Raw genomic sequence first — 27254 nt, forward strand, 5'->3', positions numbered from 1 at the left:
AGACTTGTTTTTTAGCCAAGTATGCATCACTTCGTGAGGAATATCTCGTGATCAAAGCAATGGATTATGTTGTGTTTGGGCTCTTTGTAATCGTGAGAATCTGCTGTCAATAAAGATGTTCGATTTTTTACAATCCATGCATGTTTTATTGAGTTATGAGCTGAAACGTCACATCAAAACAACATAGCATCACTGCTATTGCTACTTCATAGGTGCGCCTCTGGTATTTTTTTGTGTCAGAACGCCATAAGGAATATCTTTAGATCTGAGTGATGGATTATGGTGTGTTTGGGCTCTTTTTAATCTTAACAATCTGCTGTAAATAATGATGTGCCATTTTCCACAATTGATGCATGCTTCATTGAGTTATGAGTTAGAACGCGACATAAGTGCTACATCTATAATAAAGATCTATGTGCGCATTTGTGGCTTCGTGTGTTACAACTCCACGAGGAATAACTTTAGATATGAGTGATGGATTATGCTGAGTTTGGGCTCTTTTTAATCGTGAGAGTCTGCTGAAAATAATTATGTGCATTTTTCTACGATATGTGCATGCTTCATGAAGTTATAAGTGAAAACCAAACGCGAGTGCTTCATGAGTATATATTTGGCTAGGTGCGTCTTTGGTATTTTCTGTGTTAGAACGCCATGAAGAATATCTTTAGATATGATTGATGAGTTTGGGCTCTTCTTAATCGTGAGCTCCTGCTGTAAATAACGATGTGTCATTTTTCATGATCGATGTATGTTTCATGAAGATACGAGTAAAAAGGCCAAGTCTAAGCTACCTCGCTTGGCTACGTGCGTTTGTGTATTTTTTGTGTATTAGAACTCCATGAGGAGTATCTTTAGTTCTGAGTGATGGATTACGTTGAGTTTGGACTCATTTTAATTGTAAGCATCTGCTGTAAATAATGGTGTGTCATTTTCCACAATCGGAGCATGTTTCATGAAGTTACAAGCGGAAATGTGTCTAAAATTCAGCATCCATATATGGTTTACCCATGGGTCTCTTGAGGGGCTTATTTTACAAAAACCTTGCTCAAGTTTAGTAAAAGCCTGAAACAATTATGCTTGTTGTATTCTACTCATTGAGACCTTTCAAATGACATATGACACATGACTATCTGAGCAGTATGATGTTTTTGACACATATCAGTACATAATAATTTCCTCTTCCTCATAAATTATGTATTAAAAAAAAATCATTTTATCAGCAAATAACTCAGCACTACTTTGGAGATAATCATAATGGCTACATTCATTGTAAAGTTTAGACTCTAAGCTTTCAAATGATGCCTATTTTGTGTTGATCAATGCAGTAGTTTTGAAAAATATGACAATTAATTTTTTCCATAGCTAGGTGGCGCCCTCCGGCGGTATAATCCGTTCTAAAGGAATAACTCAGCACCATTTAGGAGTTGAATAAAATGTATAGGTGCATTGAAAAGCTGAGATTCTAAGCTTTAAAATGATACCTATTTTGTATTATATCATTCAGTGGTTGCTTAGTAATTTGATTATGAATTTTTTTCATGGGGTGGCGTCCCGCCGGCGGTTTAGGGTTTAAGGGGTTAAAGAGAAATGTCGGAGGAGTTTGAGTTTGTCGCCAAGCCCTGTTTGTTTTGAACCGCGAGAGGAGTCTACTCTCAGCTAAGCTTATGCTGCTACTCTTATGCTAAGTCGTATGTCATACGCCGGAACTCGACTCTCTCGTGAATGCTCGGATGGATGTTGACAGAAGCTAGTGATTACTTTGGATTATGGATATTTTTCTTACACAAACAAATCGCTACTCTTCAGGAGGCATTTATTAACCCCATGGAGCCTTATGGATTACTTTTATGATGGATGGATGCATGTGTGTTTTTTTTTTTTTTTTTTTTCTTCAATATAAATCTCAATTACTATTTACTCCCATTTTTTTAAAGCTTGGAAGAGCCTGGATATTTTGGCTCAGATTGTGTTTGGCTGAAAGAAGAACACTTTCAACTGTTGAAAGGTCACGCGTGTTCCGATTCAAAAAGGTAGGGTAGGGCGAAAAACTCAATCTCATTTTCTCCTCCAATTTCAAAATTGCCCGACGACATTGTTTTACCTTTTATTTATTTATTTATTTTATTTATTTACTTTTTGTAAATACCGTTTGACTTAGTCTTTGCACATTTGCTTTGTGGTTCGGTACTTCCGCCTGTCACGCGTGATCTTTCAACGTGTCTGATCGTTGCGCTAGATAAGACTGGAATCTTAGCTGGGATCGTGTAGAGCCCTTTAAAGTTGCATTGAAACTGCAATTTGGACCTTCAAACCATTGAAGTCCACTATATGGAGAAAAATCCTGGAATGTTTTCCTCAAAAACCTTAATTTCTTTTCGTCTGAAGAAAGAAAGACATGAACCTCTTGGATGGCGTGGGGGTATAAATTCAGGAAATGTTAATTCTGAAGTGAACTAATCCTTTAAGTGAGCTGATAGCCATAAATGTCTATAATTCGGGAATAACAAATGCAGTTTTCTCAATAAATACGATTTTTTTTCTGATTGGTTTTAATCCAGAAGATGTGGGGGCAGGAATTCATCGCTCCCACTCTGCTGGAGGGTACAAATAGTTATAGATCTAATTTCCTGCAGTGTGATTTGGAGCAGGAGATGGGATATTTTTTGAGGCTGATGGTCTTATATGGATTGGATGGAAAGGTTTCTAAGCAAGTGAATGGTTGAAGTGTATAGGATGTAAGAAAACAAAGAAAAGTTTAGGTTTATTTGTCAAAATGGGGCAGGCAGTTGTGTGTGTACTGACAGGTAAGTGAACACCGTTTACATTTACAGTTAAGATTCTTCTTTTCCACTTTTGAGATAAAAGCAGTCAGGATGCTGTAGTTCAGAGCTCATTTAAAATGATGACACAGCTCCATGTTGTTTAGAGGACAGACTTGTCTACTGTCACTGACAGTTAGGACAGTCTTGCTCTGCATTCATCGCTCTTCACTTAGTGACCTAGATCACATTTTCCCTTCAGCGACAGGTGGAACGTACGATGTTTCAATGTTACATTTAATATTTGGAATAAAGAGCACTGTAAGCAAAGTTTTCTTTTCTTTCCACATCATTAGAACATTTGGTCTCACTTTATATTAGGTGTCTTTAACTACAATGTAAATTAACATATACTACTAACATATAAATTAATCTTTTGATAGAATGCACTTACAGTATTGTGTACACGCATTATTTTTACATTGTACTTAAAAAAAAAAACCTGCATGTAATTACAGCTGTAATTAATTTCTGTAATAATTTCTGTAATTACATCTATAATTACACCGTTGACCTCACCTTTCCTGTATACCCTAACCCACCCTTAAACCTACTTATACCACCAAACCTGTCCCTAACCCTACCCGTATCCCACCTCAATAGCAGGAAGAGTTTTTTGCGATATAATATGAACACAATAAATACATAGTACTTATTTTTTGATGGAAATACATAGTAGTTAAAGACACCTAATATAAAGTGTGACCGAACATTCTAACTTGCATTATAGAACCGTTAGTTCCATATCTTTTCACAGTACATATCGTTTTAAAGCAGCTTCACAGAAAATGCAATGATTATATCAAAATAATGTCCATATGGCTGTAATATACAGCTATAAAGGGCTACATGTCATGTGGTTAACTCCATGTATTATGTTAAGCTGAACCAACAAACGTGTGTTAGGCAGCAAATACAACTAGTGCTCATAATGTTTACAATACAAGGATTATGTTACAATATTGGGATGATATTTGAAAGTTTTGTCTGTCGATCCAAAGTTGCCATCATCTGAAATCTTCGCAATTATCGGCATCGCCCGAAAACATCGCAAGGGCTGGATCCGAACAGATCCAGATATAATTGTAATACGATTATGCAATTAAGAATGCTTGGCTAAAGGGATGTCTTTATTTTGGATTTATACAGAATTTACGTCACAGAGTTCATCTTAGAGGTCGGGAGTTTAAACTCTGGGAAAATTGAGTCCAATGATCTAGTAAGCGAATTCATTCAAACAATCAGTTCAAAACGGCGCAAATGAAGAAAACCAGGCTGGTTACATCAGAGATGGCAGAGCGAATAGAGACTGTGTTTTCAGTGAATTATTCATTCCACTGTGTATTTCGCTTTAAAGCACGAGCTCTGTCATTTTGACAGATGTGTCATCTGTCATCTTGGAATTGGTCTGTTTATCTGTGACTGATAGAGCACGATCCCTAAACGCATCGCGCTGTGTGAAATACAGACTGAACGGAACGTCAAAACATCCCACGATATGCAAACTATGTTTGTCAGCTGGATAAAGCAAACCAGCATCTCGCTAGTAAAGTTTTGATGGATGAGGAATGTCGTCAAGGTAAAGACAAGTAAGGTCTCCAAGTGTCCTTTATTGAAAAGACACCTAAATTTACCTCGGAAAAAGCTTGCAGAAAATACTGTTTTGTGAGAATCATCCTTCAATCTGATGATTTACTTTGCTGGATATAGCAAATGATGACAAAATGAATGTGTTAAACAATATAAATGGTGTATGCTTAATTTAACCATAAGGTTGCGGTTTAATCACAATTAAAATAACAAAGGAGCAATACCATTTAGGGCTATATTATAAGTAAGAGGCAATATTTTAGAATTTCTATGGGGCTTAATAGGTAGTCAATGTAGAGATGATTTTTGACCTGGTAAGAACTGTATCAGCTGCATTCTGGATTTGGACTAACTGTATCTTGTTTTTTTTTGAAGATGCAATGACACTGGGACTAACTGCACTGGGACTTACCACTGTTTGTAGCACTCCGCTTGTTTGCATTCCAAAAAAGGAAAGAGAGGAACATTTAGGCTAGTTGCTTAAAGTTTATTCATGGAAATCATTCCTAATTTGGATTGTTAGGAATCCTGCATGGCTTATAAAACAGTGTTTTTGACAGGATTGAATAATGAGACCATCTGTAGACACTGGCTGATCTCTTGGAATTGCATGAGTGTGAGTTAATAATGACAGAATTACTTTTTTTTTTTTTTAGCCCAGTTTTTAACAGAGAAATACTTTTCAGTTCATGCAAAAAACAAAAAACTGTGCCGATGACAAAATAGACACGTAATGAATGTTACTCACTGGAAAAATATGACACAACCGTCAATCTACGTTGTGTTTGAGTTCAAAACAATTGCCTGTTGAAAGTTTGAAACAAGTGCTTTCATGCCGTAACATCATCATGCCTCATACCTCTCTAATGGAGGGTTCAGCAGCTGACTGATTTGTTTGAAACATCACATCATGTCCTGACTTTTATTTCCATCTGTTTTCCTAGAGTTACTGGGCTCCACAAAGAGGCTGAATGTGAACTACCAAGATCAAGATGGGTAAGTTCTCTCATTTTCCACACGTTCGGTCCAAAATGTGGAGAACAAGGAAACATGTATGCAATATCACATGAGCAGAAGTGGGATATGGCTCTATATCAGAACAGATGATATAAAGGGGTGAATTCAGGGACACTTTTCCCCAGTTATCTCAAAGGCAAAAAGTGCTCCAATCAACCTGAATTCACATTGCATAAATTTAACATATTTTGGTGGGTCGTTTGGTGAGTCATCCAAACCTTCCCCCTTTAGAGTTTAATATTTATGTAGTAAACTCACTTGACTGAAATTTATGAATTTTTCATGCTTATAACTGCTGAGGAGCAGATTGAAGCAAACGGAGCACATCAGATACAAAAGCTTTACTCGCATGTGCAAGGTTTATGTGCATCTTTGGCTGATCAGAACATTGCGTGTGTCCCACCTGTTTAAACACTGAAAATGTGCTGTTCTATCATGTCGATATCCTTCTTTTTAACAAGAAGGTGGTCTATGCTTTCTGACGCTGTGACTAGTCAACCCTTACTCAATTTAAAAACCTTTAAAAATCCTGTCGAAAATGAATTGTCACAAAAACACAAATAGGGGATTTCTTTCTGTTTGAAAATGTATTAATTTATTAATTTGAAATTAATAATAATAATTAAAAAAACACCTGCCAAACTAGACTCAACATACATGAACAAACATATATTATTTTACTTGGCTATTGTTTTTTTTTTTTTTTGTATATTGACACTCTTTGCAAATCTGTGCATTTCCCCACTCATGAAATGCATCCTCATCTGTCCCTAAAGCAGTAATAAAGTTATCAAGAACATTAATTAATTAAACCTAGATGAAAATGTTACCTACAAGGGATAACTGAATATTTGATTCATCCACCAATTATAATTTCCTCTTTGTAGAGTCTTCTGAGTTTACAGTAGTGTTCCCCTAGTAAAATAATTGGTGAAGAAAGATAAAACACTTGGCATCAAGTGTAATTACTCATTACAAAATTATCTGTATAATTTTGCATTGCTGAATTTAAGTGTGTGTGTGTTTTTAAATCAATTAATGATTTATTAAAGTGTTTTTTTTTTTTGTCCTGCATTAGATTATAGCAATATAGGTCCATATTTTAATGATCCTTAGCCCATGGTTTAAAGCACACTTAGAAATTCAGTCCGAATTCACTTTTGCTAGTGTAATGACAGGAAAAATGGTTGGTGCGCCCGGCGCATGGTCTAAAAGGGTTGTCTCTATTCTCTTAATGGGTAATCGTGTGTGTTTTCTTAATGGGTAATCGTGTGTGTTTTGGGCGTAACGTCCAATAAACCAATCAGAGTCTCATCTCCCATTCCCTTTAAAAGCCAGTTGCGCTCGTGCCATGGCGGATTCGCTATTTACATGGTGGAATTTGCAAGCGGAAAAACTGAACGCTTCTCTAGCGAGGAAACGGATCTGCTTGTGAGTGAGGTTAAAGAGCAGACCATCTACGGGACAAAGAATACGCGTGTTGTGTACCCGCCTATAGGCACATATTACAAACGTGCTCTTTAAATAGCAAAAAAAAATGAAACCAGGTTTCAGTTGGCTCAAAATAGCAATGCGCCAACAATGCACCTGAACACGCCCAGTTTTCGTGGGCGCACAAATAGGCGCAAATGCATTTGCCATTTAAGGTTAACGCAGAATGTTAACTGCGTCGGGCTGAAACTAGCAAAAAACACTTGTCATGCCTGGCGCTGCATTGGGCCGGGTGTATGATAGGGCCCATAGCATACATCGGCTGTACACTGTAAATCAGATTGCATTAAAAATAAAAACAGAGGGAAGTATAGGACTTGAAATTGTTCACACATTACTGTAAACATCACACATAAATGTCTGGCATTACTTCAGTTAAGATTTTTAAACAGGAATTTGAATTGTAAGAATTAAACACATTATACGTCCTATTATATTAACCTATGTTTGTTTACTGCATGCCCCGCAGTGTCGCAGACACACATTCAAATTATACTCCATGTCTTGTCTTGACTTGAGTTTGTTTGCTGCACCTAGCTGTGGTTTTGCTTTCACAGTGTATTTGCATATATTCTATCCAGACTTTGTGCTGTAACACCTTTGTGCGCAAACGGGAAGAAGAAAGTGCATAGATGCTCGTCTAAGAGATAAAAATTTGATTCTTCTCTTGTTTCTCCTCAATGACACAAACTTACATGTATCGTAGGTTTTCTTTAAACTATAGCTCATGGTTAGTCAAAAGCAACGTGACATGGTTTGACTCGTTTTCTTATGACTCTTCCCATGATTCCTTTGCTTTGAGGTACCATCACTGTTTGGAATCAAAGCTTAGACTGTTGAGAGAGCCACAGACTCAAAGCTCTGATCACTCTTAAAAATTCTGGACTGTGGCTCTGGGAAATGTCGTCTGGAGATGAAACTGCTACGTGTATACTTTGTGTGCATTTGAGATCACAACCAATGTACATTAAAGAAAGATGACATGAAAAAAGATTTTGTATTTGATGATAATGATTGAGTTGAATGAACAGCTAGACGCCCTAAGGTATTGCTGACATAAGTCACAGATGAAGACAAAGATTTTTGTCTTAATTGTCCTTGGTAAAACTTTTGTTTGGCCAACTTGAATTAGTTTGTTCACTGAATTTCTCATTCAACCAGAAAATTCCTGTCAAGGCAACTACTGATTTCTTGTAGGGGTGGGCGATATAGCAAAAATATCATATCACGATTCTTTTCAGGAAAATTAATTATCATGATTCTTTTTCAAGTTGGTTTTACTATTTTACCAGTGACTGAGCATTACAGCCAAACTAATGTCCCTATTTTAAAAAACAAAGCCTTATAGGTAACCAAATATCAAATAAAAAGGAATGGCAGACATTTAGGCCAAAGTTGCAAAGATAAAAGTCTTTGTCATTATTTTCTTTATTAAAAAAATAACACTACACTGCTTAATATACAAATGAAATAAACAGTGCTTTATTTGTTCAGATACTGTACAGTAGGTGTATTTAGCAGTAGCATTGAAGAAAGTAATTAAATGAACAAATATGAAATTAAAACACTACATAGACTTCACTGTATAAATTATACATTGGTTCTTGTTAAAGCTACTATTAAAGTTCTGTCAGTGAATGATTTTCTCTTTGTGCTTTGTGTTTGAGATAGTTCCCCCCAAAATGAAAATTGTTTAAATGAAGAGTTTAACCCGTAATAAGTTTCTTTCTTCTGTTGAAAAGAAGTTATTTTGAAGAATGTGGGTAACCAAACAGTTTCTGCTCCCCAGTGTGTAGTTTTTTTTTCTCCTATGAAAGTCAATGGGGACCAGCAACTGTTTGGTTACCCACGTTCTTCAAAATATCATCTTTTGTGTTCAGCACAAGAAAGAAATTAATACAGGTTTGGAACAACATTAGAAGGTAAATAATGACATAATTATCATTTTTTGGTGAACTATTCCTTTAAGGATTAGCGGCAGCATGTTTACTATTAGGCTACTGTCGCTTTAAGATCGGCACGCGACACATTTTAACACAAGCACCAGATTTTCTCTCAAATGTTTGCTTTCACTTTAGACATAACCATCTCAGTTTATGTAAACCTTGTGTGTATTTGACAGTATTAGCGCAATGAGACTCTAAAGATAACTCAGTCCAGTAACCAGGCGCTGTGTGACAGGCTTTTTTAGTGCATGTGCACTTCGGGTGTATGAGCTCAGAAAAGCGCACGTTAGAACAGCACCTCGGCACGCGAATGAAATGTTTAACCGGCAAGGCTTTTAAGCACATGCAAATAATGAACTTTTGTGAATTGCAGTGTCCCGTACCTCTGCATTAACTTGTGATGTGTATGTACGTCACGTTGTACAGTATATTGAGACAGAGGCGCCAGAACTGCAACTGATAGAATGCACTGTAACACGATATTACGATATTTCTTCAAAAGCAGATCGTGGAGACATTTTTAATCGTCCACGATCAAAAATCGTGATATTGCACATCCCTATAGTTTCTTGTTTCAGAAATTGTAAAGAAATTTAATTGTTAATGGTTTTATTCTTATGTTTTAAATCACATCAATAGACCTATATGAAGTAGCCTACACTCTGCCTCACAGAAAAAATATTGCACAGTAAAAGTATTTCATGCAGTCAGCATCCCTTGCAAAAATTCATCCCTTTTTTAAAATGCATGTTGTTGATCTTATTGTGAACAATTAAACTATGCATACATTTATTATCTTTCTTATTATTATTTGACAGTAATTTAATCAAATTATCATAACTTGATCTTCTGGTGAAACGACAGACTTCTTTCTTGTGAAAAATGCCGAAATTCCAGTCATTTGGTTTGCTTAAACCCCGCCGCTTTCTTACAATTGACTGCAAGCTTGCATTCAGATCTTCCTCCATCCAATCAACAACTGATGATTAAACCCAAATCCCCCACACTACATTTTTTTTCTTCCTTTTTCGATAAATAGAAAACTTATACATCACTCTACAGAAGAAAAGATCTGCCACTACTTGTTACATAATACATTGCTTTAATATTCAAATTTAATAAACTCACCAACCTCAGTCAACAAATATAATTTAGTAAAAACATTTTTAGTATCTCCAATTAACAAATGCCCAACAGTGATGGTTAAAACATCATAAACAATAATCTGATAAAAATGCCGCAGTGCATACTGGGAGCTCGCAGTTCAGCTCAGATTGGTTCAAACTCTCTTAGGCTATTCAGTTGGTTAACATGTTTTTTTAAATGTAATTCTCATTTCTTGTATCTGTGACTCACTAAGCCCTGTATGCTAGGCAGAATCGAATTGCTTTTGTACAGTGTGTGCACAGGTTGAATCTGTTGTTGAATCTGGGTGTCCCATTAGTCTTGAGAGACAACAGTTGAAAGCGTATCTCGATGAAGTTGAGGGCCTCACATTAGCATGAGTGCTAATTTGCGCTTTCATGAGCAGCAGGGGAAGAACTGCGTATAACCGGCTCCTGAGGGACCTGCAGCTGAGGTGGAGGAAAAACAGTTCATTAGTCATCACTGCTACTGGCGCTGTTCGCTTCTTTCTTTCTCTCTTTTTCTTACTCTCTCACTCTCTCACTCTCACACTCTCTCATACACACACAAATAATAATTTGTCAAAGCCCAGCAGGATATTTTTTAACATGCACAGTAGCTTTCGTAGGGTGACATACTAGTGTGTAAGAGGTGTCCCTAGTGGATGTGTTTAAGAAGTCTGGATCAGACAGTCTGTGCTGCTGAACCATAGACTGAACACAGCATTCTTTAGATGTGTGCCATATTAATTATCAGTGTTGTTCACTTCACTCTCAACATCTGTGACTGCTGAACATTAGCTGTAGGGTGCTTTTTTCCAATCTTTTATTTGTTAGTTTCACAAAACTCAAAAAAAAAAAGTTGAGGAGCAGGGTATATAAGATAAAGGGGCTTGTAGGAGCACTGGGCCAGTGCAATGAAGGAGAAAACAGAAGTAATTAACTTAAGTGGGAAAACCTTTAAAGCGATGAACAGTGATGAACGACAACCCAAAAGTGAAAATTCTGTCATTAATTACTCTTTTTGATCAAATCTGAGAGCTTTCTGTACCTCTGTTGACAGCAATGCAACTGAAACTTTGACACTTAAAAATGTTCATAAAGAGGTTGTAAAACTAATCCATATGAGTTGAGAGGTTTAAGCCAAAATTCTCTGAAGAGACACGATCGTTTTATATGATGAACAGATTGAATTTAGGCTTTTATTCACATATAAACATTCATCAACTCGTATATCAGTTGTGGTAAACCAACAGCTCAAGCATATTCGTTCATATCATATTCGACGTGCGAGAGCCAGTGAGGTTTGTTCTTGTGTTATGCAACACTTTTGAGCTTTCCGCAAGAGGTTTTGTTCTCGAGCGTCAAGCAGGTTCAGTTGAGCTTCTCTTTATGTTCGCTGATCAATGTTTATATGCGAATAAAAGCCTAAATTCAATCTGTTCGTCATATAAAGTGATCGATAAAATTTGGACTAAACCACTCAATTCATGTGGATTCGTTTTACGATCTTTTTATGAACTTTTTGAAGCGTCAAAGTGTCAGTTGTGTAGCTGGCAGAAAGCTCTCAGATTTCATCAAAAAGATCTTCATTTGTGTTCCGAAGATGAACTGGTCTTAAGGGTTTGGAACGACGGGTCAGTAATTAATGACAGAATTTTTATTTTTGGGTGAACTAAGAGTTTAAAATTAATTTGTCTGTCCACACTGAATGTGAAAAGTTGGTGTTTAATGTAAAGTTAAGAGGGACATAATATTAATCACATAGTTGTCGTCACTTTAAGTACTTTCTTACTTACAACATACTTATTTAAAGCAAAATATAACAATGGTCCAGACTTCAAGAGGACAACCCTGAATGCCTATACGGTATCTTTTCTCAGTCAAATGGCCTTCTGCTATATATAAATGTAAAAATAATAATAGCCTGATATAACATCTGATCTTACCTTTTAGTATTCATATCCAATTGGTCTCAACTGATGAAATATTTAAATTTTTAATTTTGACTCACTGCTTTGGCTCTCGGGGCCAAATATCCTCATCTTTGACTATTTTGACTGTTAGGCTAGATTTTTTTTCTTTCTTTACAAAGCACTACTGCTGGCCAGATGGAAATGTAGAACTATTTCAAAAAAGGATTGTAGTTGGTAATTACCATATTAGTAATAAGTAAAAAAAAATAGTAATAAAGTAAAGGACAAAGAAACACATTCACATTACATAGAACAAGTGACAGGTCTATTAATTTGTATTTACACTCTTAGACTGTTTTGTCCTGTTTATTGTCAAGTAGTTTTGGATTCAATTGTGCATTTAAATACAGTTGTAAACCCAGAAACTTTGCAGTGTACTGAGCAGCATGGAAAAACAAAACTTTTATTCAAATAGTATGAGTTATAAAACAAAGTGAGCAAAGAGCACTTCCTTTATAATCACTGAAGCTGTCAATCACTTGGGCTATACGTTCAGCACCTGCTCACTGAGATCTACACTCCTGCGAAAACTCCCTCTATAATCAAAAAAGCTATCTACACGGTGCAATCTTATTTACATTGTTTACACTTTGTTGGGAATATGGAAGGATTTACGAGCATGCAGAGGTCTAAATTGTGCAGTGAACGAAAACCGAGCCGTTTTGAGCGGTGTTGAGCGGATTCTGAATAACTTAAACGCCTCTGATAGGCCATTTCATTCTCGCATTTAACAGATTGGCTGCAATGATCAACACTTCTTTGTAAATGGAAACCTTTGATGCTCTTCACTATTTTGCAAGTTCTCCCACTTAGAAATCATGGAGGGGTCTGAAATTGTCATCGTAGGTGCATGTCCACTGTGAGAGACATAATCAAAAAAAAAAATTCCAGAAATCACAATGTATGATTTTTTAACTATTTATTTGTATGATACAGCTGCAAATAAGTATTTGAACACCTGAGAAAATCAATGTTAATATGTGGTACAGTAGCCTTTGTTTGCAATTACAGAGGTCAAACATTTCCTGTAGTTTTTCACCAGGTTTGCACACACTGCAGGAGGGATTTTGGCCCACTCCTCCACACAGATCTTCTCTAGATCAGTCAGGTTTCTGGGCTGTCGCTGAGAAACACGGAGTTTGAGCTCCCTCCAAAGATTCTCTATTGGGTTTAGGTCTGGAGACTGGCTAGGCCACGCCAGAACCTTGATATGCTTCTTACAGAGCCACTCCTTGGTTATCCTGGCTGTGTGCTTCGGGTCATTGTCATGTTGGAAGACCCAGCCTCGACCCATCTTCAATGCTCTAACTGAGGGAAGGAGGTTGTTCCCCAAAATCTCGCAATACATGGCCCCGGTCATCCTCTCCTTAATACAGTGCAGTCACCCTGTCCCATGTGCAGAAAAACACCCCCAAAGCATGATGCTACCACCCCCATGCTTCACAGTAGGGATGGTGTTCTTGGGATGGTACTCATCATTCTTCTTCCTCCAAACACGTTTAGTGGAATTATGACCAAAAAGTTCTATTTTGGTCTCATCTGACCACATGACTTTCTCCCATGACTCCTCTGGATCATCCAAATGGTCATTGGCAAACTTAAGACGGGCCTTGACATGTGCTGGTTTAAGCAGGGGAACCTTCCGTGCCATGCATGATTTCAAACCATGACATCTTAGTGTATTACCAACAGTAACCTTGGAAACGGTGGTCCCAGCTCTTTTCAGGTCATTGACCAGCTCCTCCCGTGTAGTTCTGGGCTGATTTCTCACCTTTCTTAGGATCATTGAGACCCCACAAGGTGAGATCTTGCATGGAGCCCCAGTCCGAGGGAGATTGACAGTCATGTTTAGCTTCTTCCATTTTCTAATGATTGCTCCAACAGTGGACCTTTTTCACCAAGCTGCTTGGCAATTTCCCCGTAGCCCTTTCCAGCCTTGTGGAGGTATACAATTTTGTCTCTAGTGTCTTTGGACAGCTCTTTGGTCTTGGCCATGTTAGTAGTTGGATTCTTACTGATTGTATGGGGTGGACAGGTGTCTTTATGCAGCTAACGACCTCAAACAGGTGCATCTAATTTAGGATAATAAATGGAGTGGAGGTGGACATTTTAAAGGCAGACTAACAGGTCTTTTGAGGGTCAGAATTCTAGCTGATAGACAGGTGTTCAAATACTTATTTGCAGCTGTATCATACAAATAAATAGTTAAAAAATCATAAATTGTGATTTCCGGATTTTTTTTTTTTTAGATTGTCTCTCACAGTGGACATGCACCTACGATGACAATTTCAGACCCCTCCATGATTTCCAAGTGGGAGAACTTGCAAAATAGCAGGGTGTTCAAATACTTATTTTCCTCACTGTATATATATATATATATATATATAATATAATATAATATAATATAATATAAATATATATATATATATATATATATATATATATATATATATATATATATATATATATATATATATATATATATATATATATATATATATATATAAAAACTTATAATTAGTTCATAACATTTTTTATTAGGAGTTTGACCCCCTTTCGCCTTCAGAACTGCCTTAATTCTACGTGCCATTGATTCAACAAGGTGCTGAAAGCATTCTTTAGAAATGTTGGCCCATATTGATAGGATAGCATCTTGCAGTTGATGGAGATTTGTGGGATGCACATCCAGGGCACGAAGCTCCCATTCCACCACATCCCAAAGATGCTCTATTGGGTTGAGATCTGGTGACTGTGGGGGCCATTTTAGTACAGTGAACTCATTGTCATGTTCAAGAAACCAATTTGAAATGATTCGAGCTTTGTGACATGGTGCATTATCCTGCTGGAAGTAGCCATCAGAGGATGGATACATGGTGGTCATAAAGGGATGGACATGGTCAGAAACAATGCTCAGGTAGGCCGTGGCATTTAAACGATGCCCAATTGGCACTAAGGGGCCTAAAGTGTGCCAAGAAAACATCCCCCACACCATTACACCACCACCACCAGCCTGCACAGTGGTAACAAGGCATGATGGATCCATGTTCTCATTCTGTTTACGCCAAATTCTGACTCTACCATCTGAATGTCTCAACAGAAATCGAGACTCATCAGACCACGCAACATTTTTCCAGTCTTCAACTGTCCAATTTTGGTGAGCTCGTGCAAATTGTAGCCTCTTTTTCCTATTTGTAGTGGAGATGAGTGGTACCTGGTGGGGTCTTCTGCTGTTGTAGCCCATCCGCCTCAAGGTTGTGCGTGTTGTGGCTTCACAAATGCTTTGCTGCATACCTCGGGTTGTAACGAGTGGTTATTTCAGTCAAAGTTGCTCTTTTATCAGCTTGAATCAGTCGGCCCATTCTCCTCTGACCTCTAGCATCAACAAGGCATTTTCGCCCACAGGACTGCCGCATACTGGATGTTTTTCCCTTTTCACACCATTCTTTGTAAACCCTAGAAATGGTTGTGCGTGAAAATCCCAGTAACTGAGCAGATTGTGAAATACTCAGACCGGCCCGTATGGCACCAACAACCATGCCACGCTCAAAATTGCTTAAATCACCTTTCTTTCCCATTCTGACATTCAGTTTGGAGTTCAGGAGATTGTCTTGACCAGGACCACACCCCTAAATGCATTGACGCAACTGCCATGTGATTGGTTGATTAGATAATTGCATTGAGAAATTGAACAGGTGTTCCTAATAATCCTTCAGGTGAAGTGTATGTTCTACGTTTCATTTCATCAATCCATTCACTGTACTCTGTGCACTCTGTTAGGGCCCTTTATTCTCCTGTATTTTTAGGTGTTTTTGGTAAAATGGGGTTGTGTGACAAGTGCACTGTAAAATGCATAAATGTCTCATCCATCATTAAACTCAAGTCAGAGGGATTGTGATGATGAGTTAAGGACTGGAAAGGAATGTCTCTAAACTGATCCTTCAAACTTTGAATAAATACTGAGTAACTTTAATTGGAGCATCATTGAACCGGTGCACACTGACATCGAACGACAGCATATAGTATATAGCAAAAGCTAGCCGATAGTGAAAACAGTGACATTTCCTCTCTGAGACAAGTAAGTCTAAAGAAATCTTGGTATTCAGTTCCTGTGATACATTTTTAATACAAATTATATATTTATCTGTCTCAGACAGACTTGCTTTGTTGGGATTTGCACAGTTCTACCAGATTCAGTTTTAACCCCAGAAACAATCTGAGTCTGCAAGGAAAATTCATCTTAAACTAGAGAGCCAATTATACACTTATTCTCTGCACTGACACATTTTAAAAGCCGTTCCTAGAACTTTGCCTACTACATGGCATTTACTTATCTATAGGACAATATGTGGTGGTCAAGTACTCTGGGCATCACTCTTAAGAAATGATAATCCTTTTATTCAGCTCTTCCACTTTTAACAATCCTTTTGATGTATCATATCTGTAGATCTGTCCTGACGCTTGAACAGCACACTATTTATTTCATGTGTTTGGTCCATAACTTGTATATGTATGGTGACGGAGTAGATTTATTTGGCCTAATCCCCATAAGTTGAGTTCAGTACTTTTAAAGTATGTTAAGAAATGTTATTTTTTTTCATTTTCCATTCTTCCATTCCCTCAAACACATGCATATTTTAAAGCTGGACCATCTCCTGTCATAAATCAACTGTGAAAGCGGATCTAACTGCTAATTGGGCAGTGCGCTCTTGCTGTGCCGTCAGGACTGATCTCAGTACTGTACTCAATTGAACTGGCCAACATTTCCCTCTTTCACACCAGATGGATTATTTTTCTGTTAAATGAGAAGCATTTTTGTCATGTTCTGTTTGTAAAATGAATGAAGGCCTTTTCTAAGATATTGATTCAGTGTGGTCCATCAGGGCATAAAAATACACCATATTTTTGATGTTTACAGTTTATATTTTCTTAATTAAATCTGAGGAGTTGCTGCTTGGCCAAATGCTTTAATTTAACCAATAAACATACCAGTTCAGAGAGCTAAGTAGCTTTTAACAGTTTCCAGGAAATTTGTGTAGTTTTCAGGACTTTTTCCTGATTTTTCCGTTCTTCAGTTTTTCAGCTCTTCATCATGCGGCTCTCACTGGCACTGCTGACCTCTTGTCTCTGCTGTTGGAGGCACAGGCCACTGTGGACATCAAAGACAGTAACGGTGAGACCTTTTACCATTTTTATCCCTTAGCCAATGATTTTCTTTACTTCACAATCTTTTTTTGTACTTTTGTACACAATGTACTTTTTCCCCCATATCAACACTTTCCACCAAAAAAAACTAAAATAAACATTATTAATAAAATATTAACAAATGAATGAATAAATAATTCATTAATTTGTGAATGATAGATAGATAGTACATACGTACATGATATTGTGTTGTGCATGAGCTGAGCATAGAAAAACTAGTCATTGTTTTTCCCGTTTTTAAAGGAGCTATATTATCATACAATCTGTAATGTCATGCAAAGAAAAGGGATAAATTCAAACTATAGTCTCACATAGCCAGATCTATATAGTTCTCAAATTCTCTCAAATTTACTTTATAATCAAACTAGCATAACAGTGTAATTTGAATTACCTCATCTGTTGACATAATGCCGGTGAATTGAAGAGCTGGTGCAAACATATCCACATTGCTATGATCGGATGTTTTCTTAACAACTTTCTCACTACTGTCATGTTTATTTTGTTATTGAGATGAAAGCGCGCAGCACATATCTACATCTTCATCTAAACGTTGCATTCAGCAGTGTGGAAGGTGTCGGGATGTTCGTTAACAGTATATCGCTGCAAAGGGATTTCCAACTTTTTTTTACGTCTAAGCAAAAAGCATATGAGGAGCTCTTTTCCAAAACGCTATAAATCCATTTAAATGGTTTTCAGGAAAAAAATTTTTTTTACCTAGACCCACACATTTTGTGAATATTCAATTTATCCTGGTAAAATGTTTTTTTGGCTCAGTCTGAACATGTTGAACAATGATTATTAAATCAAACAACAAAATTGTTGATGATAAATTCAAAGTTATTTTTTATTTTTTCAAAACACTATAAATCCATCCATTTTTTCCCCAAAACGCTATAAATCCATCAACTTTTTCCAAAAATTGATGGTTTGTCTTAAAAAAAAAAAAAAAGGCATAATAAATACATTGGCATTCAGTAAAGTGTCGAACCCATAAAAAGTAGAACCATTGTCCACTTTACATAGAACAAATCACGACATGACCTTGTGTATGTGAGTGAGTGGCGTTCACACCAAACGCGAATAGAGCGTCTGGCGCAAGTGATTTTCATGTTAATGAAATTTACGCGCATCTGGAGGTCCTGCGGCGCGAATGAGGCGTTTAGCGCGGTGCGGATGCGCGATACGCGCAAGTGATTTGAGGGTGAGAGAGCGAGAGAAAGAGAGAATTCTGATTAGTCCAGAGGATATATCGCGTTTAGGCTAAAAATAGGTTCGGTGCTTATCGCGGTTTGGAAAGAAACTGCATCTTGCAGTACATTTTAAACAAGGAAATATAGCGATTTGGCATGAAACGTTGATGGAGCAGTGAATAGGTTCAGTACACAACAAAATGACACGACAAACTCATTTAAAAAAAAAAAAAAGCGTTTATCGCGTTTTGGAAAAGAGCTCTTCATATATTTCATGCCTTGAATCACGCTCAGTCTCTTGTGCTTTACGTGTGCGAAGGTGCAAGCATGAGCAAAAAGTTACTTGCTGCAGTTCACTTAACAGCCACTGGTGTCGCTAGTAATGGGTTTCTGAATTCTACGTATAGCCCTTTTAAAATAAAAATGATTGCGCCACCAAAGAAAGCACAGTTTCTTTCCCTGCGTGAAAAAAAAAAAACTAGAAGCTGTGAAAATAATGATTTTCTGCTCACTGTTGAAGGTATGCGTCCATTGCACTATGCTGCCTGGCAGGGGAATGCTGAGACTGTACTTATGCTTCTAAGAGCTGGAGCTTCTGTAAATGGGCCTTCACAAGATGGACAGATCCCTCTCCACCTGGCTGCACAGTACGGACACTATGAGGTGGTACGTACCTCACTACTCCTCTACTTTTGACCAATTTGTGCCTGTCTACGCTGACACAAGGGACAACAATATCAAGAGTCAAATACTGTAGATACAAAATTGGGTTTGGTATTGGGTTTAGTTGACAGGTATGGTGGGGACTTGTACTGATGTAGTCTGGTATGCTTGTAGCTCGGTTCTCTTGGTTCTTTTGGTCCTTTTGGTCTGGACCATGAAAGAAATGCTACATTCAGTCCTGGTTCGTTTAGCGTTCATACTGTCTTTTTTAACACTGAACCTAAAGCTACAAAACATAAGGCATAAGGATAGGGCCACAACCTGATTGGACCGCTTTTATGACATATTATTTGGAAGGGAATTTACCAAACATCCAAAACAGTGCTGTGTGTTGGACTAAATGCACGTTGTATGTGTGTTCATTCATATAGTGGTATTTTTACCAGCTGAGAACTCACAAAGAGCTAATAAAAGTGTGTAAGGGAATCAAAACAGTGCAAGGAATTCTTCTGTTGCACATAAATGAACATCTACTGCAAGGAAACGGCAGTTCCGGCTCCTGTATCGAACTCTAGAACTGTGTCATCAAATCCTGTTTTTAGTTTGTTGAGATATCTTTGGTCTGTTACATTCATGTTTCAGCCAAACCGTACCAGAGTTAATTTGGATGTGGACAGAGACCCCCTGAAAATGTAGGTCTCGGTTTGCTTGTTTGGTGCACACCAAGGTTCACTTGTCACACTTACTCAAATGAACCACACTCAAATGAACTAAGCAATCACACCAGAGTTTGTTTAAATCAGACCAAACCTACCAAGTGAACACACACCAAGTGATTTCCATGTAACAAATTATTTTTCTGTTTTACGATAATCATAGAAGTTTGTATTGGCATCACAAACTATGGGTCTGCATTTGTTATATCTAGTGATTTTTGTATGTACTGTACATACATACCCAGTGAATTTTTTTTCCATAACTGAATTTAAAGGAAAGCGGAAAATAAAGTTTATTTAATAATCAATTAATAAATCACATTTATTTAAAAAAAGCAACACACAAATTAAATCCGAGTTGTATATTCTACTACAATTCGTAAAAATTTAAATGGTGGCTGCAATAACTTGTTTTCATGACAGATTTATTCAAACACTCTTTAAATAATAAAGACAGGTTAAAGGTGCCATTGCATGGATTATTTTATTATTTTAGAATGTTTCCTGGGGTGCCCTTATAATGTTAGTATGTTTTTACATCAAAATTTGTTTAAAATAAAAGGCATTTTTCCTAGCCTGATTTTAGCCTCTGATTTGAACGCTCTGTTTGAAGGGGCGTGTCTGTGTGAGACTTCAGTGTAAACGCCCACTGCTGTGATTGGCTGCTGTGAGACTTCAGTGTGAGCCTGTTGATCACGTGAATGAAGATCTTATCATTGCAACGCAGTTTCTGCACTCTCACTAATGATTTCACCAATGCAAACATGATGTACGTACAGTAAGAGCTTCCTTGTGCAGTGTAACAGCGTCATTGATTTCATAACGAGTTTTGGCAAGTGTCCAGATAAACTCGCGCTGTGTGATAGACAGCTTGGGCGACTGAAAAGGGATTGTTCTTTGATCACTATCTGTATATTAATCACAGTTTAAGTAAGATTATTTTCATCCTACTAAGAGAAATGACGTGAAGTTGATCGTTTAGTCACTGGCTTGATTTACTGATGCATAAACAGTATTGAACGACTTTGAGAGAAAGGTTATCTGTCTGAACTTGAACAATTACACATCAGACATTCACATAACCCACTGGTTCTTCAGAGGCTCGGATGAAGGAACTAAAAAAATACCTTTGTGTTCATTTGTACATCCAAACACTGAGCAACTGCCGACGATGATTCGGCTGCGCAGTTCCGCCTGGCCTTGAACATGGGCTGGCATATGCAAATTTTTGGAGGCGTACATATTAATGATCCCGACTGTTGCGTCACAGTCAGTGTTATGTGGAGATTCGCCTATTTTTCAGGGGTGTTTTTCAAAAACGAGATTTAAATAAGAAGGAGAAAACAATGGTGTTTGAGACTCACTGTATGTCATGTCCATGTACTGAACTCTTGTTATTTAACTATGCCAAGATAAATTCAATTTCAAATTCTAGGGCACCTTTAGTAAAAATAAAATGAATATACAATATAGTGCAAAATTCTCCCCTCTATTTTTATGACTAAAGAAATATGTAAATTGGGGTGGTGTGGCGCAATGGATAAGACACATGCCTTTGGTGTGAGAGACCCGGGTTCGAATCCACTGTGAGACACCAATGTGTCCCTGAGCAAGACACTTAACCCCTAGTTGCTCCAGAGGAGTGCGACCTCTGACATATATAGCAATTGTAAGTCGCTTTGGATAAAAGCGTCAGCTAAATGAATAAATGTAAATGTAAATGTAAATGAATGGCTTTTCTGAGGTAAATGTAACATAGTGGGCCAAAATCATTGACTGAAGCGCTGACATTTCATTCAGTTTAATAATATTATAATACATGTATTTTCAGTTGCCAAAATGTCAGTGCATCACTAGATGCATCACTCAGTAGTTTGTTGAATGCAGCACTGATAGTGACTCAACCAAAATATTGCTTTTGAGGCTGTTTACAGATCTTTGGCAGCTAGATAAATGCGTAGTGTTTTATGTTGTCTAAAGGGAAAGGAAGGAAATGCAAGACATGTCATTGCACGCTCCAGGCAAAAAAGAGGTCCCTACTCCTAAGCAAAGATATAACATTACTTTGCAGATCCAGGGCTTTGTTTCAAAACAATGCATTTTTTTAGTTAACCTAGCTGTGTATTTGATACCTCTCAAAACCAGGTTAGATTGACCAGTTGTTTAGCTTAAAATGCTGAGTATTCCCTTTCAAAGTGTCCAACCTTTTCTTACAAAAAATGTCATAGGATACACAGTGTGCCATATAACATAATAATTTACAAAGGATCAACGGTATTTCTCTGGCTTTTCCCTCTTAGTCCTTGACCTTTTTGGATGCTATTTCAGCTTTTCATATGTGTGTAGGCTAAAACCGATATGACTTTTGACATTGTCTTTTTTTGTGTATTCCCAGAAACCTTATGCAAGCAGACACCGCTCCTCTGACCTTTCACTGTATCTCTGTTTCTGTGTCCCTCAGTCTGAAATGCTACTACAACACCAGTCCAACCCCTGTACTGTCAACAAGGTGAAGAAGACCCCTCTGGATCTGGCCTGTGAGTTTGGCAGACTCAAGGTGAGCTGGGAGGAGATTTTGAGAGTGGCGCTCTCTATAATAATAATAATAATAATAATAATAACAATAATTAAAGCTGCAAGCAGCATTTAGCGGGGTTCAAGCATTTAGGGTCTTTAAGCACATAAGGCAGTTTAGTGAGTTGTCTGAATTTTTGTTTAGGATTTACAGGCTTTTGAGTGTTTTTTGCCATACCCATTTTCTAAATGATCCTGTTACAGCCAGGCCAATGCAAAAGTTAAAGTTTTTTATATAATTAATAATCTAGAGCTTCCAGAGAATTGTACTGCACTGGTATATTTCCGATCGGGCGAAAAACCTAGGACTAGTTCGCAAAAGTAGGTTTTTAACATAATCGCAAGTATTTAATGAACAAATTGATTGACAGCAGTAGTTCTTGAGGCAAAGTTGTTCAGTATGAGGAGATCTATCAAATGATATGCATCACGTGATTACATAGCCGTAAAACCTGTTAGCGTCAACTAGTGGCTGATTTTTCAAAATTCTTACAGACCTCTAGGGCCACGAAGTCGAACATGCCCACCGAGTTTCGTTCTGATCGGCCTCCGTTAAGAGCAAACTAACAGCTTTGAATTAAAATGGTGAGTTTATCCTGTTGTAAACATCAACCATGCCTGTTGACAGTTCTCTTTTGTGGGAAGGGAATGAAAAGTTCTCAAATCCACAGCACAGCCTCAGACATAACATTTATATCCATGATCTGCCATTTTCACTATTGTCCTTGCTTGCTTCTTCACAATACCTGCAGATCTTCTGATGATTCGGCTGTGCAGGTCCACATTAACACTGCCTGGCCTAGAACATGGACTGGAAAATGCAAATTTGGGGGGTATAAATATTAATGATCCTGACTCCAACGTCACAGTCGGTGTTATGGTGGGATTCACTCATTTTTCAGCGGTCTTTTGCAAACAGGAGATTTACACATGAAGGAGGAAACAATGGTGTTTGAGGCTCACGGTATGTCAGTTCCATGTCCAGAACTCTTATCATTCAACTATGCCAAGATAAATACAGTTTTCAATTGTATGGCACCTTTAAAATAGATGATTAGTAATATAATGCTTACTTGGAGTCTGAAATGGCTTTAACAAAAGAAGAAAAATATTCTTAGATTTCTGTTCATTCTAATCATGTACAAATAAAGTAGCACAGTAAGATTACATTTATTTGAATGCATTAGTGAGTGTGTGATTGTGCTGTGTGTGCAGCGTGTCAATACTAAAAGTGAAGGTGTAGTTGATATCTTTGGTGATAATATCTGTAGTAATCATAAAAAAACAATTAAGAAATAAAGAATTAAAATTACAAATAATATTCTATTAAGATATGAGTTACAATAACATGATTTGCAATAGTAATAATATCAATAATATATGCACAATACACACAGATTAGACTATCAGGTCTGTGTTTTACAAAAACATTAGTATTGCAGCCAATGTGAGTCTGTGGGATTTATAAACAGACAAAATATGATTTGAAATGTTATTTTAATGATTTTATTAAGTTTAAACAATATTTCAAATGGAAAAAAAATGAAAAATAATATTTTAGTGAGCAGAATGAACCAATGAGTGTTCTTCTTCTGGTGGTTAAAATGTAAATGAAAACAATAATACTTAAACAATAATACTTAATACACTAACCATGCTTGAACACACACATGCACACAATTTTTTTTGTAGATGTAGATATTTAAAATAAAAGATAGGTAACAAAATGATAATTGCAAATCTCCTCTGTATAACACCATTTTCAGATTTCAAATTAATCACTGAGAGGCAGAATTGTTCAAACTGAGAGCTCAGTAAAAATGAAGTGATAAACTTTGACAAAACATGACTGTGTTATAATAGGTGATTTTCATGCAAGTAATTTTATATAGTCCAAAAACTAATGCAAAAGCACAGATGAAAATATTTTATTAAGTAGAATGTCCTGCAGAGGGCAGGAGAAGACCACTAATTGACTCACTTTCATTTGAAAGACTTTTTTATCCACCAGTAAAACAAAGCAGTTTCTCCATGTTATTTCCATTAAGCATGCTTACACACACAGACACACACACAAACACAAACACATCCATCCACACACACACACACACAGACACACACACAAAGACAAATATGTTTTCAATGTTTTTATGATGTGATATTGTGAAAATATCTTCATCTCCTCATCTTGAACAACTTTGCCTCAAGAATCACTAATGTCAATCAAACCGTTCATAATCATAATAAAAAAATAAAATATATACAAATATCATAATAAAAAAAACATCATAATAAAAAAGATTGCTTCTTAAAGCATTTGTTTATTTCCCAATACTGAAGCGAATTAAAAGATCATGCGTAATCCTGCTGCTCCCTCTAGTGGACAACAGTGGTATTATAGCTTACATTTTACAGTTGAGGTGTTTGAATGAATGAATGGGAATTTGTTTTTTTACTTATATCTCAGGAACCAAAAGGCGAAAAATTCTGAAACTCAGAGCATAGATAGTGCTTGAGGAGCCCTGTTGAATGAGACCATCAGGGTGTTTTTGGGCGATTGGGGCTGGGAGTTATGACTGTTATAAGGCATATCTATTCGAGCTATTATCTCTGGAATGCCCAGGGCAGATAACACCACATTTGAATCGAAGCTAGCCAAGGACGTGCCCTTTCCAACGAGCTCTTACACAATGTTCGGGGTGGTCTGGGTCGGGAGTAATGGCCGTTCAAAATCGGGGGTCCCGCGGGCTGGCGATGCGCGGGGGGCGCGCTCCCGAGGCCCGCGAGGACACGTTTCGATCAAGAGCCCGGAGAGGTCCTCACCATCAAAATTTGAGCGCGCAACGACTTTCCGTTTTCGAGTTATGAATGAATTTGTATTCGGGGGCGTGGCTTAAATGCCGTTATACTTTCGTTTCATTTCATTCACTTACTTTCGTCCATTTCCATATCTCAGTGTAACACAATTGTCAATAGTAATACTCAATAGATGAGTTTTGACAAAATGTGATTGTAAATGTTAAAATAATGATTTTATAAAGTCTAAATATGAATTTTATAACAATATTAGGGAGTAGTATGATGAAATGACAGCAGGGGGCAGTAAAATACCACTTATTGGCTTAATATGTCATTATATTCATATAAAATCACCTTTTGAAGAAGTTAAACTTTTTTTCTGATAATTATTGATCTAGAGAGTTCAGAGAATTGTGCTGCACTGGTTTTGAACATTATGATATGAACATTATACGATAATAGATAGAAGACACCATTTACAGCAAATACAGGCAATTTACCATAGGAAATATATGGCTTTAAAGCATTTTAACAGTTATAGCGCCACCTATGCTCCGATCTCCATAAAAATGTCCATGCTTCTTTAGCATGTTATGTCACATATGCTCATCAATTTTTGTGAAGTTCTGAGTTTTCATTTAGGATTTATAGGCTTTTTAGTGTATTTTGCCACGCCCATTTTCTAAATGACCCTATTACAGCCATCCAAATGCAAAAGTTCAACTTTTTTTCGATAATTATTGATCTAGAGAGTCCAGAGAATTACCCTAGACTGGTCTGGTTCTGATCGGGCAAAAAACCAGGGACTAGTTCGCAAAAGTAGGTTTTTAACATGTTTGCCAATATTTAATGAACAGTTTGATTGACAGTAGTGGTTCTTGAGGCAAAGTTGTTCAGCATGAGCAGATCTATCAAATGATATGCATAATGTGACAATAAGTTTAACACCACGTGATTACAGAGCCATAAAACTCGTTAGCGCCAACTAGTGGCCGATTTCTTTCAAAAATCTTACATACCTCTAGGGCCATGAGTTGAACATGCCCATCGAGTTTTGTTCCGATCGGCCTCCGTTAACCTTGTCTAATAGGTGCTCAACTTCATTGGCTGATGGCGGCCATGTTTTTCGAGATACGCCAATGTCATCATAGATATACATGGCACCCTGGACCATGAGACTGCATACCAATTTTCAAGTCAATTGGACTAACGGTCAGGTGGTTATAGCCCTTTTCAAGTTTTTTTCATGTTATAACGCCACCTAGTGTTCAATCGTCGCGATTTTTTTACTGTGACCCCAGATTGAACTCATACATATGTGTTCCGAGTTTGGTGAAAATATCTAATTTCGTTCATGAGTTATAACCATTTTAGTAAACTGGCTCCGCCTCCTGCAAACGTTTTGACGCCCCTTAGCAACCGTGGATCGAAATTTCAACTTTTTTTCGATAATTACTGATAATCAGACTCCAGAGAACATTTCTGCACTGGTTTGGTTCCGATTGGCCAAAAAAACCCTCTACTAGTTTGCAAAAGTAGGTTTTAGACAAAATTCAAAATGGCGGAAAAATTTGCATACCGGAAATGAAATTGAAGATATACATTTTGTCCGTCTTGAGACAAGGATTACAGTGATATAAGACACTTGAGTCTGTGACAAAGGGTTAAGGAGATTTAAGCAAAACCGTGATTTTTTTTGGTTTTTGGCACTATAGCGCCACCTATGGGCCAATCGGGGTCATACTCTCTGAACCTCTCCTCGATTTTTGTACTACCTTCTGGCCAAGTTTCAAGTCTCTAGCACTTACGGTTTGGGCTGCACGATGCGTTTTACGGCAGAAGAATAATAATAATAATAAAAATCAGTACAATTACAATAGGGTTTCAGCATTTCATGCTTGAACCCCTAATAATAATAATAATAACATCTGTTGTGACATTGTAACTTGGCCTGGCTCTGTACCCCCTCAGTGGGATTAATGTGTTTGAATTGTGCTGTTCAGTTCTCAAAAAGCATGTATCAGAGATGCCACAAAAAAGAAAAAGATTGATAATAATCTTGCAGTTTACCTGCACAGTGCTGACCAACGATTAACTTTTGTTAACGAGTTAAATATTGACAATTTAGTGAAGATGGCTTGATTTTA

General features: G+C 37.2%; 1 protein-coding gene across 1 annotated transcript in view; it reads left to right on the forward strand.

Annotated features, from left to right (window-relative positions):
* The window catches only part of LOC311306101 (CASK interacting protein 2), a 71489-nt gene that overhangs the window by 17425 nt on the left and 26810 nt on the right, over positions 1-27254 (forward strand). The window contains exons 3-6 of the mRNA XM_084434295.1: positions 5354-5405; positions 17036-17133; positions 18876-19021; positions 22196-22291. Of these exons, the coding sequence (XP_084290421.1) occupies positions 5354-5405; positions 17036-17133; positions 18876-19021; positions 22196-22291 (392 nt within the window). The remainder of the gene's footprint in view (positions 1-5353; positions 5406-17035; positions 17134-18875; positions 19022-22195; positions 22292-27254) is intronic.

This window comes from Rutilus rutilus (assembly GCF_951802725.1).
Source record: "Rutilus rutilus genome assembly, chromosome: 16".
Lineage (NCBI taxonomy): Eukaryota > Metazoa > Chordata > Actinopteri > Cypriniformes > Leuciscidae > Rutilus > Rutilus rutilus.